The 15,071-nt window shown below is 34.3% G+C and overlaps 1 protein-coding gene across 1 annotated transcript in view; it reads right to left on the reverse strand.

Moving 5' to 3' along the window:
- Positions 1-15,071, reverse strand: part of LOC125678317 (von Willebrand factor D and EGF domain-containing protein-like) — a 79,087-nt gene that overhangs the window by 15,089 nt on the left and 48,927 nt on the right. Inside the window, exons 9-10 of the mRNA XM_048916694.2 lie at positions 8,021-8,233; positions 7,590-7,780 (exon numbers count right to left, since the gene is read on the reverse strand). Of these exons, the coding sequence (XP_048772651.2) occupies positions 7,590-7,780; positions 8,021-8,233 (404 nt within the window). The remainder of the gene's footprint in view (positions 1-7,589; positions 7,781-8,020; positions 8,234-15,071) is intronic.

The raw sequence follows: 15,071 nt of genomic DNA on the forward strand, positions 1-15,071 counted from the left end.
AATAACTATATTATAACCAACTTAGCCCCACACTAGGGCCTGAACCCAGGAGTCATACATTTCACAGTTTTTGGTAGCGAACTTAATGCGCATTATAAATTATGTATACATTTTGCCTTCTTGATTCCAGAAGTAAGGAGATTTTCTTCGATATAATGCGTCTTTAACATTTGACCAACTTAGCTCCACTCTGAGACTTGAACTCTGAGTCCAGGGGTTATGAATTGCACAGTTTTGTTGTGGGGCTCATCGCTCAAATTAGTCAGGTTAACAGTTTGACTGCTTGACAGCCAGACATAAAAGACTTTAAAAAAGATTTAATGCATTTTCAATAAAGAACCTGAAATCATGCAGGGGTCGTTCATTTCAAAATTTTGGTAAAAGGCTGGATGCTTTTTTATAATCTTTCCAATAGTTTAACTGCTTGATATCCAGAAATAAAGAAGATTTTTGAAAATTACAATAATTTTGATGGTTTGGCTACATCCCTCATACACAAAAGAGGCATGAACCACGAAATTCATAATTTCTTTACCCCGTCACCCATAAATGTTAGATGCCAAATTTGGTTGAAATTAGATAAGCCGTTCCAGAGAATAAGCTGCTGTTTACAATCAACGGACGACGATGGAAAAAACTAAATAGTAATAGGTCACCTGGGTGACTCAGGTGACCTACATTCCAAATAATGATTACGTATGTAAATGAAATAAAAACAATACATATAGCCAATGAGAGCGCTTGTAACACATTGCTGTCGCCAAAATCGAAGTTATGCGTCGATTGATACATAAATTCTAAGTCTGAACAATTTTAATCCGATGGTCCATATCAACGGTATTAAGAGGGTGGGATACCAGTAACAGAGCAGATTTAATATACATAAGCAAAAAAAAAAAAAAAAAAAAAAAACCCCAACAACCAGGGTTTCCCTGTAAACATTGCATATGTTTCTGCTGATCTCTAAACTCCAGAAATACATAAATAAAATATGCCCAGAAGCCTTATCCTTATCAACCACTTGAGTATTAGTTATAAGTAGCAATAGTCCCAAGATCTACTGTTTGAAATCTAGAAGAAGAAAAAACATTTCCTGATTTGACTATATTCAACAAAAGTACATTTAAGTTTTAAGATCACAATGTTTCTTTTAATTGCCTTCGAAAGTACCTGCATATAGTGATGAGAGGCTTTACATAATAGAATATACATAACATTAACACAATACGACTAATTTGGACCCATCCCAGAGTCAATACCCTGGCCAGTGGAGTTGCGAAATTCACAAGTTTGGTGCATCCTTTTCTGCTTTTCCTAAATATGCATCTAGTTTTTATACCGTATCAGCAAACTTCTAGAAGTATTTCAAATGATAAAGAAAATATAATCACCATAATAATTTCGGCTCAACCCTGGAACCAAACCTAATTTAACCCTTAGGATCATGAAATTTACAATTTTGGCAAAGGACTGCCTATTCCTTAAATATTTATTTAGTTTCAATTTAGCATCAATACCATTCAAAGGGGTATAATCTAAATGTTTTACACATATACACTGTATATACCAAGTTTGGCCCTTCCTGAAGGAGTCATAACTGCTACCCCGGGGATCATGAAATTTACAACTTTGGTAGAAGTCTTTCTGATCTACATCACTATGCATTTAGTTTTTCTTACACATGTACGATTATAGAGACCATTTTTGTTTTTTGAAAATTGGTCAATGTTTGCCTCGCCCCTAAAACCTCACGGGTACAGAAATCCTGAAATTTACAATTTAGCCCTCCTCCTTGTCCCAACAATGCATCATACACAATTTGAAAAGACTTGGAATGGCTGCTATCAAGAAGTTACAAATATTCCATTGTTCACACATCTAATAACTAGCTATTTTGGCTCCATCCTGATACCAAACCCTGGGATCATTAAATTTACAATTTTGGTAGAGGACTACCTGCTCTACATCACTATGTTGAGTTTTTCTTACAAATATGCGGTTGTAGAGAAGACGATTTTGAAAATTGATCAATTTTTGGTAGTTTTTGCCCCGGCCCTTATGCATCAGGGGTACAGGAGTCCTGAAAGTTACAATTTATGTCCCTCTTGTATCAATGATGTTTCATACCAAATTTGAAAAGAATTGGAATAGTAGTTATCAAGAAGTTAAAAATGTTCAATCGTTCACTGATGATGAACGGCGGACGACAACCAATTGAAATAGGGGTGGCTAGTCTTCGGTCGCAAGAAAGAGAAACCTTGTGTTATTGAATTATAGCATACTTTATGGAGTTTGTGGATTTTTACCTTCCAGTTAAATATATGTGCACCATTCTTTGCAATATTTTAGAACTTTTTATTACATGTAACTCTTTATGTAAATATAAATTCTTTCCATTGTGAAATCAATCCATAACTATTTGTTCTGAATACATGCGTATATGTATACATGTAACTCTGTAAATATGATTCCTTGTGTGATCAATGTCATAACTCCAACAGAGAATACAAAATTAAGAGTTGAGCAAACATGGACCTCAGGACATACAAGAGGTGGGATCAGGTACCTATAGGAGGAGTAAGAATCTCCTGTTGATCGTCATTAGTCCTATGTCTTCATCGAGTAAATGGAGTAATCCGTAGTCAAAATCAGTGTGCAAAGAACAGTCTCATTTCCTATGAAACATGTCGGGCAGCATTGGTTGTATTGGTAAATTAGCTCGTTATAACGACCATAGAATATGCGCACTGTTGACTTGAAACGAGACTATCGAAATCCCTGTAACATCAATTTATTTGTCAGTAGCCTGACTTGATTAAATCAAAGTACTGAAAGTACTGAAAGCCGGGCTTAAGTACAGGAAACAAAATTGAAAATAGAAACTGTATATCACAATCAATGCGTCAATGGTTGTCATAGTATCTCAATTAAATATCATTCCCTTATACTCATGCTTTGGTATGCTCCTGTGTTATTTAAGATTACAAGGTTTTACTTCGAGAAGGTACATTTTTCTTTCTCTTTAGAACACAACCCACTCTTTCATCCAATCAGCAGTCGCAAAGTATACTATTAAGTGATGCACTTCATTGTTAAGAGTTTTCTGTTCGCAGTGGGTCAAATTTTCATTTAACAGCTTTGGTAAACAAAGACGAAAGAGAGGAAGCATTTGATTGGCGCAGAACTTGGGAACAGCCAATGAGAAGCGGGTCATGTTCTAAGTAAGTTAGATCATATTAAGTAAACTTTCGGTAAACTTGTAGGGACTATGAAGGGGCTAGGTCGTTGTGCTCCCTCCGCCCCTTCTTAAAGCTGAACACGATTCGTAAAAGGTAGAGGAGCTATCTTTGTCCGCCATATTAGTTTCTCCAGACTGCATGAAGGCCAGTCTTGGTGAAATAAGTCTTTCCTCTAGATGAGTTAATTTCAACTCCTCAGGAATTGCTGGAAATTTCATATTATTTGCAACGCAGCAAGCTGGGATTTTACCTTGTTGAATGGCCAGTAAGCATGTTTTACAAATCCACTCATTATCGTTTACACTCTTAATATTTGAAAAACAAACACTTGTCATATGCTGATGTTTAAATCTGACTAAGGGGGTCATGCATACGGAGTGGCGAAAAAATGTTTGAGTGCAAGAAGTACAAACATACATTGGACCATTTGCAATTTTTGATTGAAATGTGTCATAAATCTTGTCAGTATCATGTAAAGATTCTGTTGTATTTGTTGCCTGGTGATATTCATTTTGAAAAACTGATTCTTGAAAATTTTCATTCGACTCTAAGTCCAATGATACAGAAGATGGAATATGTTCCCTCTCACTACACATATGTAAATGTGAAAAACCACTGTCTGTGATAAAAGGAGCAGAAGATGGAATATTTTCACTTTCACTATATGTATGTGAATTTGACGCACCTGTGTCTGTGCTAGTATTTTCATTTCCAGCAAATGGCTGAAATGAGCTTTCTGATGTCAATTTAATATGACCAGGGGTTTCTGAGAGGACTGCCTATCTAGGATGTTTCCCTTTGAGTATGCGTTGGTGTTTAGTATCAGATGTCTTTCTTTTTTTATTTTCCATGACCTTTACTGCATCTACACATTTCATCAAATAAGGAATTGACATAATATTCGTTGCACTATGGGTTTTGCAGTAGACTCTTTTTGGTTTCTTCAAGACAATATGGTGTAAATCATACTGAATTTCTTGAGGTGACAATGATGTCAAGGAAGTTGCAAATGTACGTAGGTAAACACAAACCTCCGTTAAATTATCAAAGACACTAAGAACACATTTTCCAGACTCTGAGGGCAAACCATTATGATCTCGAGCATGAGGATCAAAGAAATAATACTTTGAATCATGGAATACAATTCCAACTGCTGTACCAACACAAATAAATATCATCAGCCTAAAGGCATCTTCATTGCAGAGAGTTGCAAATGCAATCTCTAAGGACAACAGTGGCCAATTGCCTGAAAAATCTGAAGAAATGGATCCACTTAATGTTGATTTCAATTGAAAATGGACAAAAACATTATCAAATTTCATGTGACAAGGAATAGATTGGGGGTGCAAAAAATCATATCTGACTGACACATTCTCCCTTATTTTCCTGTATAAATAATCCCCTACATGTAAAATTTTGTGTAGAGTGTCTTTACACCATCTATGAAAATAGAAATTTTCTTCAAATGCAGTCAGAATAAATACAAAACAGTTAGCAACACACTGTCTACCCCTAGATATGTCACTAAATACAAATGCATCCCCTTGATGATAGTCAGCACTGCATAAAACTTTATAACCCATTTTCTGTCTAAAACATTATATCTGAATTCTTGAAATGTCTATATTATTATTTATATATACATGATAAATTATCTGTGTAAATTTATACAAACATCAGAAAATAAAACAGGAAACTGTCCATGAAACACACTTACTCTTTCTTTCCAAGGAACACATGTCTCAAAGTGTACTGAATTATCAGCAGTGTTTGTACATTTCATTTAGTATTTATTCCTTCTCCAAGTGTCTCTGTTCATCACCATGTATATAAGTACAAATCATTTCATTTTCTCTCAAAATATTTCATTCTCCAAGAACATAAAAGAATCAAGCATTTCATTCTCCAAGATTATCAAAAAATTATGAGTGTTCAAAATTTCCCTTTTTTAACAAAAATCCCAATTTTCAAACTATACACAAAGATTGTCAAGCGTACATTTCCGAGAAATCGCTCTCCGTTAGTCCGTGCAAACAGACCAACTGTTTACATGACTAAAAGATGAAGTTGTTATTAAAAATAATTTTTTCAAAGTCTCTTGCAAAAAAACGAACACCGTTGAAGGCGAGTAATTTCTGAGTCTGAATTATAAACTTGTATTGGATCGAATTACGAAACTTCCATAAACATTATCACGTTATCGTGAATATATTCTACATTCTAACATTTGATCGATAGGCTTCAATATACATGTAGAAAAAAAAAAAGAAACGCCCATATTTAAATTGTTACGTTGTTGTGATAGAAATACATAAATCTTTGAAAGTTACGTGAAATTTGCCTGCAATGCCCGCATTCGAGGAACTATTTTTGTCCCTATCTGTTCTTGTTTATTGTTTCAATCTGAGTGTAATATACAAAAAAAGTCATATTACCATGTTAACTGCTCTTCTCCTTGTTCCTTTTCTTACGTTTACAGGTTTTCTTTCTTCAACAGTGGCCAATACATGCAATAAATGTAGCTAAACTTCTCAGGACTCAATTCGCTTTTCAACCCACGCTATCTTGTTTACGTTTTGATATTCATACACAGTAGTCAAAAATATTGTCATATAAATTAAACTTTGTTTAATTGATTTGTCTTCCACAAATAAATCGTTATCTTTAAATGATTTCTTGACGTTTTTAAAGCGTATCATCATTTTCTTAGGTGCATTTTGAATGTGTGTTGTTTAAACAGCGATTGGGAATTTATGCACTATATCCTAGAACGTAAATTTAATTTGGCGGCTGTGCGGTCAACATCCTGCTTGAACAGGCTGACTATAGCCGGCAATTGCTCTTTGAGCAATAAGCCCGGCTAAAAACTGACCACACGCAGAACAAGCTCTTGTGTATCGAATCAATTGAGAGACATAACTACCATTATGAAGGTGATAATGGAATATTGCTAATGGGAAGTTGACAATGGAGAAGTTAAAGTATTCTCGATTGTCATAGAGGTGACTTGTTAATTTGTCATTAACATCTATGTTAATTAAAATTTCCAAGTACGAAGAAGATGTGAAAAACTTTGTGGTGTCTTTCATTTCGAGTTCACTGGAATATATCGAATGTACGTGTGAATGAAACTGAGTATTGTCTAGTTGGAGGCCAAAGAATAAGATTTTGTCTTCTCATGTGAAATTCTTTGAATTAATTCTGCCTTGTAGGAACACAAACACAGGGCACTATTCGTGCCCATGGAAATTTTAACAGACTGTTAGAAGACCTGATCATCAAAGACTACGAGGATATATATTGTTTATGAGGAACTCCAGCATCTTTTTGATATCAGCTTCAAAATATCTGTGCGTATAATCAGAGTGGTGTTTAACAAAGATGTGTTTGAATGACTGATCACAAGATATTGACGTTTCTTTTCTTTTTTTCTTTTCATTGAGGAAGCAACTGTCTATGTTGTCAAAAAGTCTAGTTTTTAATTTATCATGAGGGAATGGTCGTTTAAAGTGTTGGAAAGTCATGTGTTTTGATGTTGATTTGAAAGTTTGGCGATTTCAGATTTACTAAGTACTTCATAGAATTTTTATAATCCACATTTGATGTATACCACTTTTGACATATAATGTTGCATAATATGTTTGAAGTTTTTCCTTCATATTTATTAATATTTTCGTAAAGAGCACAGATAGGAGCTTGATAGAACATTTACTGGATCCAGCAATGTATGTTTGTTAGTGTTTTTGGGTGGGATTTTTTAGGTGTTATATATTTTCATAATTCATAGGAGAACCTAAGAGATCCTATTTTCCCCCTATTATCTCCTTCCCTTGGATTTGTGTACATGCTTTCTAAATATATTTTTAATCCAAAATGTTCTGGATTGCACACGGAATGTGCGTACATTTACATTTACTGAAGGATGATCTCCAGACACCCACAATGAAAAATGATAAACTTTATAGCGGTGATATTAGACCTGGATTTAGAGTGCCCACACATGACTGCGTATGAATGTGCATTTTCATGTATTCTGATTTTACCATACAGTCAGATATATTTAGCATCTGAAACCATTTGTCATCATATGCATCAGTTCAATTTCACCAGAGGAGCTGTCCATCGGTGGAGAAAAGGTACGAAACTACCCCAAAATTAGCTTTTCTACTAGAATGAGATGACACATACTTTAGACAATGATAATTTTGCTCATATACAGACAGTCAAGTGCACCTCGTCATCTATTACTTCTACACCGGTGGCTATGTGCCGCTCATTTCGTATTACGAGAATTTAACATCATAGAGATGTTTACGAAAATATCAATTTGATAGAAAATTGAAAAGATACCTCCAGTGTCTTTGAAAATTTGCTTCTCCATGCAATATGTCATCATTACGTCCACCATTAAAGTTTCCACATAGACCTTCCACTTTATTTTGATCAAATATTGAAGGGTATATAGTAGTGTCATGTAAGAAGTGTGCATTACTCCAAAAGCCAGGGTTATATATGATTTTGGTGCCACCCGGAAGATATATCTACATGAAATGACAAAATTAAAAGGAAAACATCTCATTAGTAGAATTGAATTATAGACTTGCTCATTAATTTTAAACTCTCTGTGATAGTTTAATTGTTCTAAAACATTTATATGTTCTGCAATATAAAGAGGTATGTAAGAGAGCAGATACATGAAATAAAAAGGTAACAAAGTAATTTGAGCACATTTATTTGAATTACTTATACACTTATAAAAATTACTTTTAAAATGAACTCACTGTTGTTGTTCCTAATGGCCGATTGTCAATTCTCATATGTTTGTCATCACATATTTCATATGTCACTGCAGGAATGGTTAAAGACTTGACATATTTGTACGACACCTCTTGACAAGTACGATAAACGAACAGAGAATCCTCCACCTTAACGGCAATGCCGCAAGAACAGCTTCCTCCTGAATCTGCACTACATCTTGTCGTCAGTAAGTGAACCTGTGTACAAAATTTATTTCTTAGCGATGCTTAGATAATTATTAATAAGGTCCATGCGCCTTAATTAATATATAATGGTGACCTGAGTGTCACACAGCATAGACAATAAAGTAAAAATGTTGTAGATGGTGCAAGAGTGCATCTTTATTACTTGGAGAACTAGATGTCCTCATGGACAAAAAAGGAGGTTTAAATCTTCTTATTCTGGTCACTAAAATTAGTACATGTAACCATTGAGCGAAGTATGAGTCCCTAATATTTCTTTATTTCTGTACCGAGATGTGCACGTTCAGATGATATTTTTATTCTTAGGTACTGCATATTACCAAATTATTTCATTTGTAAATGTCAATAGATAATACAACAAGAAAGGATGCAAGTTAAAATAACATTTAAGTAACCATGACCTTTGTCAAATTATCACACTATTCGGTTGTAAAGCAACCTTTCTGCAAAGCATGTACCAGATGTTTATTAGTAAAGAGTATTTATATCTAATTAGATGTAATACATTTTTAGTTAATGAGCCATATCGACCCACCCTGGAGTGCAGGGCTACCAACCCATAGGTTATGACTTTCACAGTTTGTTAGAGGCATCAATACTTAGTCTAACTATGAGCTCAAAGGATGAGGTGAAACAGCAATTAGAGTCGGCCCCCTTTTCCGTGGTCAATCAATGCAATTCTACTGTACAAAAGTGTTGGGTTTTTTTAACAGAAGTTAACAGTATATACATAGACACCACAGACGATGGTTTCTGAATAGTTTTAATAGTTCCCTTTGTTTTTTTTTGTTTTTTTTGGGTGTGTGTGTCGAAATATCAGTTGAGTTTTAAACTCCATAACAGTTTTCGTCATAGTACTCTTTCATGAATAGTGATAAAAAAGTGGGAGGGTCTTGACACAAAGGACAACTATGAATATAGCTCGTGCTTTTTCCGTTTACGAATCACGTGACATTATTTAATTGTGTTAGAATCTTGATATATTTTTTTTTTTTTATTAAATGAAAGCTATGCATGATTTTCACTGAATACATATATATGCTGCATATGTGATCGATGTTTTTAATGCATGTTATTTATTCGTTGTGATGAAAGGTGATGATATTGCTACTGCATGTGCCTAAACATGTTATCAAAAGAACATTCGGTCATACGTACCGCCGCTGAAAAAAAATTAAAATCAGAAATCAGTACAAATCTTGTTATTCAAATAGTTATTTTCAACTAAATATGGAAATTATATGTAGAACTGTTAATCGTAAACATACGTCTCGTTCAAACCCTATATTATATTATCTCCCACCTCTGGTGTGTCCATGGGTCCGTGTTTGCCCAACTATCTATTTTGTATTGCTTGTAGGAATTATGAGATTGATCACTGTTCGTTATCTTCACCTTGCATTGTGATGTACATGTACTAAATAAAATATATATGTCTCAAGTGCTCACAAAAAAAGAATAAATAAAAAATAAAGACACCGCCTCTCCTTTTCTCAGGCTCTTGATCGAATTTGCCTTATTGCAAAATATATCATAAATACATGGTAGTCATTTGTTATTTCAATAAATGACAAATTCTTACAATGGTATTCTTTCTTATCTTTTCATTTGTAATGTACAGCAAAATCAAGCAGCAGGTTACCAGAATTGTTTTTCTTATATTCTTTGGGGAAAATTGTAAATATGAATACATGTATCTGAGCTCATATATTTATGAAATACCTTGATTATCTATTTTATATGTATAATTAAAAAAACCGGTACATGATACGCCCGCATACATTATTGACCCAGGAATTCGAACAAGCAAGAAAGGATCATCCACAAAAGGATTTCGTCGGAGTTGCAATAACAATGTATTTTGCATTAAATAAATCTAAGTCCAAGGGCTATAACTCAAAAACAGTGGGACAGCATTCCCCTTGCAGTATACACACCTCCACATTGTGATCTTTCTTTGTACCAAGTTTCATCAAGATCCCGTGAGGATCCGGGTTAGAATAGGTCCTCAGTACCCCTTGATTGTCGTAAGAGGCGACTAAATGGGGCGGAAGGGGTGGTCCTTCGGATGAGACTGCAAAAACCGAGGTCCCGTGTCACAGCAGGTGTGGCACGATAAAGACCCCTCCCTGCTCAATGGCCATAGGTGCCGAGCATAGGCCTAAATTTTGCAGCCCTTCGCCGCGGCAGTGATGACGTCTCCATATGAGTGAAATATTCTCGAGAGGGACGTTAAGGTAAGGTTTGCGACGTTTTGACATGTAGCGAACAAAGTCATGTTGCATATCAGTATGTTCAATAGGAATTTATCTTTTAAAAACTGAATTTTAAAAAAAAAAATCACCTGTGTCGTTTTTTGACCAGATGGGCTTATTTTTGTGATGTTTTACATTTTCGGGATCTTTGTACAACAGGGAATACTAGTGGTATAAAAATGGGTCAAAGACTCAATTGGCCGGGTTGCAATATTTTGAGTAAATAATTTGGGTAGGGATTTATTTGGTGGTAGTTATCTGTTGCCCCGCTCGACTTACTGCTAATAATGCAGTCACGGACGACATGTCTCTTACTGTTACCGTGAATAGTCACATTTCCACGTTTGAAAGATGTACACTCGGTCGTGGCGAAATAGGACAATGGATGTCTAGAAATTGTGGACGTTGCTGGCTTATTGGCCTCACAAATTCTGCAAAACATTTTGCCATCACGAAAATTTCCTCCGCCATTTCAGGACTGGGGTTCTTCCTTTACTTTTGCATTTCTCTTTAGACATTGCTACGCCATCTTTTGATGCAGAACTTTCCCCGTGTGATTCTTGAATTTCTTTGTTACATGTACAAGGCTGAGGCTTCTGTTTTTTACTATTGATAAATCCAAAGTGCTCTAAACCTCGTTTTCCCGCCATCTTGATTGTTTTGACCGAGACTAAAAATATTTATTCAGACTTCCGATCCCGATTCTAAAATTTTACTGGTTGCCCAAATTTTCTTCACTCGCGAAAATGCGACTTAATTATAATCTCTAGTCGCAAAATTGAGTTTCTGGTCGCAAATGTGACCGTTTTACTCGCAACTTGGAGCACTGCAGTGATATATGTAATATTAAGTAATAATAACTAAAATGAAAAATAACTTCAGGTGCTTGAGTTGTATATGATTATATGATAAAGAAACAGAATTTCTCTTTTTATATTGCAAATTTACAACTCATGCCCAGAAAATTTGACATTCATATATAATTGAATTTTTCCTCAGAGGTAGTGCAACTAAATTTAACCACAAAAGATAATCTCACTTACCTTTTTCAAGTTGAACTCTATTTTTAGTAACAACTTTTTGCTGTAGCGCCCATATTCGACAAAGGTCAGACTTAAAAAAAAAAAACCTAGTGCATAACTTCAATATATTTACTTACTTTCTGCAAAGTTTCAAGGTTGTACATAAAAAACTGTAGGAGGAGTTGATTTCACAAAATTTCCCCAACCGCCAGCTCGCCCACCCGCCCGCACTTCACCATACTATAGACCGGATTTGCACTTCGTGCAACCCGGCCAAAAACTACACGAGGCAAACTTATGGGGTAAAAAGCTGGTAGAATTTTTTAAAAGAGTATTATCTATAAGATTATACTAATTGGTTGAAAAATGTTATTTTAAAACACAAAAAATAGCACTTTTTATATCTTGAATAAAATTTAAATTGGTTGTCATGGCAACAAAAAATGTATATTGAGCAACTTTACAACGTCTACGTCAGAACATTTTTACTTTAAACATAATATTAGGACTATAAATATTTAAGAAAGCATATAGAATTACCACCCACCGGGCTTTGTTTCCATGGTAACAGATTGAAAAAAATTATTTCATTTATGCGATTCGTCACTTTGTTTTATAATTGTACAACTTTTGAAACATTGAGCATTTTCATGAATAAGATACAATTCCAGCCCCAAAATGATATTTATATTTATTTGTCAAGTATTGTAGTATCACATTTATTAGAAATTAAGACGTTGAGGGTTTTTTCCCCATCTAAATCCAATACAATACAATATTTTCAATATCCCGGCGGGTTTTCCACGGTCCTGCTTCGTCATAAATTCCTTGTTACATTAGCCCGAACCTGTCTTATATACTACATCTTTGAAATAATTTCCCTCTCCTTGTTCCATTGCTTGATGTTTGTTTACATAGTTGAACATATAACTGTAACCCTCGTGACAATATAAAGCCCGGTCAGTGGTGGATCTAGGGGGTGGGGGGTGGGGGTGGGGTACCGTAAAGTTAGTAAAAGTGAAACTAATAAATCTGTTTTATGTCGACGTTATGCAAATTTTCCTCAAACAAAATTGAGACTATTTTAAGATGTACTCGAGAAGACCCCTTTTTTTTATTCTGACATGATCATATCAGTCGCGTTTTCTACATTTCAAAGTTCATGCGATAAATCGCTATATCAGCGCAAGTAGATGTCATAGCATTGAAATATGAAGTGCATGTAATTTTAAAAAGAGCATTGTCAGGTTTATTTTAAAAAATGCTTGTGAATGTCATAAAAATTCCTAGCTTCGTTAATGTTGAACCTTGTCTTTGAGGATATTATTCACAAACAATGATCGATTATAACAGCATCAAAATAAATCCTACTTTCCCTAGCACGATTCGCAGAGATTACATGGTCACAACATAATTTTAATGGAAATTAACCGTAGCGCATACTACATATGTATACATAAAAAATTGTAGAATTTTATAATATCAAAGAAAATAGTTTATAAATGATCATTTGAGAAACATTATTATTATTTTGTCATAGAGGGTTACACATACGCCGCTTGACACTTGACAGCTGTAGTAGATAACAAGTAAATATTATGACATTTTACCTCGATTCAACTGTGACGTGACGCATTTTTTCATTATGACGTCATAAAGCGCGAAGTGCATTGAGTTATATCAAGAGTTATCTCCCTGTTGTTGCAAACCTTACCTTAAGTTCAAGGTCTACAACTCCTTTAAAAAACATAGGACAGCATTCCCCTTGCAATATGCACAGCTCCACATTGTGATCTTTCTTTGTACCAAGTTTCATCAAAATCCCCGAAAGGGTTTAGGAGGAGTTGCGAAGACAAATTTAAAGGGACAGACAACGGGCAGACAGACAGATAGCGATATAGCATTTTTATGCGGGCGTATAAAAAGCACGTGCTGTAAAAATACATATATATGTAGTATACACGTACGTCTTTGTGTTACAGGTAGAATAATAAACCAAAGATCTATCTGTAATGTGTAAAAGTTTAATAAAGAAAGTAAAACCATACTAGTGCATTCCACTTTGTATACATATGTATAATGTAATCAAGGAAAATATATAATTTTTTGTTTAGAAAATTAGATTCAGAAAAAAAATCCTTGTTGTTTCGGTTTGTGTGAAATATAATAAACCGTTTTTCCTAAGACCCAAAAGCTGCATCCATATGCAAATATATACATGAAGGACACATGTAGGATCCCTTTCTTTAGTGTTTTCCCCTTAGTTGGCGTCAATCCCTCACTGTGTGAGGGCTTGTGGCGCAATTTCCAGGGGGTGAAGCAGTCAACAGAAAATGTTAAATTCACTTTGATCTGTATGTATCAGAGTACATTTATTATATCAATCATTGTTTAAACCTTTAATCAAAATTTGTTTTCACACCATAATTATTTTGCGGATCAATTTTTAAAAAACGAAAATTTTGCATTATCAGGTTGTTGTTTTTTTAAAGAATTAAAGCAGTATGACACTATCATTTGCACAATAAAATTTCACTATTGATTTTCCATGTTAATACATTTGTTAAGCGTTTTTAGTACATCTAAAATTGTAAAAAGACAAAATCATATAAACCAAAAACAAAAACAAAAAAACCCAGGGTAATCAGTTTATAAAACCTTTTCTATCGTTGTTAAATATTTTAATACTGGTGCCAAAGTTTGGTTTTCTTATTGATAATGTATACCTGTCTTACACCCATGAAATTACGTATTATGCCTACATTACGCAATGCAAGTAAAGTGCTCGCAGCATCAATTTCGCTCTGTCGAAACATCTGAATTCCATTCCGTAATTTTAGTAGACGACCTTCACCTCAATCATCTGTTTTCAACAATGGATAAATCGTTAGTGTGGCTGAATAGCTTTGTTTTAAAAGTACATTTTAGTATGAATAACGAATATTTGATTGGTGATGGTCATTCGTAATGACAAAGCTTTGTAAGTTTATCAAACAATTCATTCCCACTTTGGTCTTTTCAGTGGTGAAAAGTTTTACAATGGATGCCAGAGGTTTAATCCCCATGTATTGTAACACTGATATATTATTCATATATTGAGCATATTAGAACAATATCAGATTGTTTATTCTAGTTTATTCTATTCATCCATGATTCCATAAGTTTTGTGAAATAACAAACAAGGTAGATTGTAGATTGAAAAATAATTGAAATATAATTGGAATTACATGTATATGATATAATTGAAATTATATGATATTTTTCAAAGTTATTAATTCAATAATTGCAATTACCTGTAATTTTTAAAAAAATGCTCAATTACACATTATTTCCAATACGCCGGTTTCGAGATACACCTGAGTTATTTCCCTTTGGAGAACTCTCGTATATAGTGAGGCGCGAAACAATTTGTTTACACGCGGGAGTGGGACTAATTTTCATCACTGCATAAGTGAATGTACTCAGTAAGTTTCTCATACACTGTTACATCACCCGAATTCGACTGATGCACAAACTAAGTAAGTTATAAGTATTTAGGGAGTAATTAAATACATA

This window comes from Ostrea edulis, chromosome 2 (assembly GCF_947568905.1).
Source record: "Ostrea edulis chromosome 2, xbOstEdul1.1, whole genome shotgun sequence".
NCBI classification, from domain to species: Eukaryota; Metazoa; Mollusca; class Bivalvia; order Ostreida; family Ostreidae; genus Ostrea; species Ostrea edulis.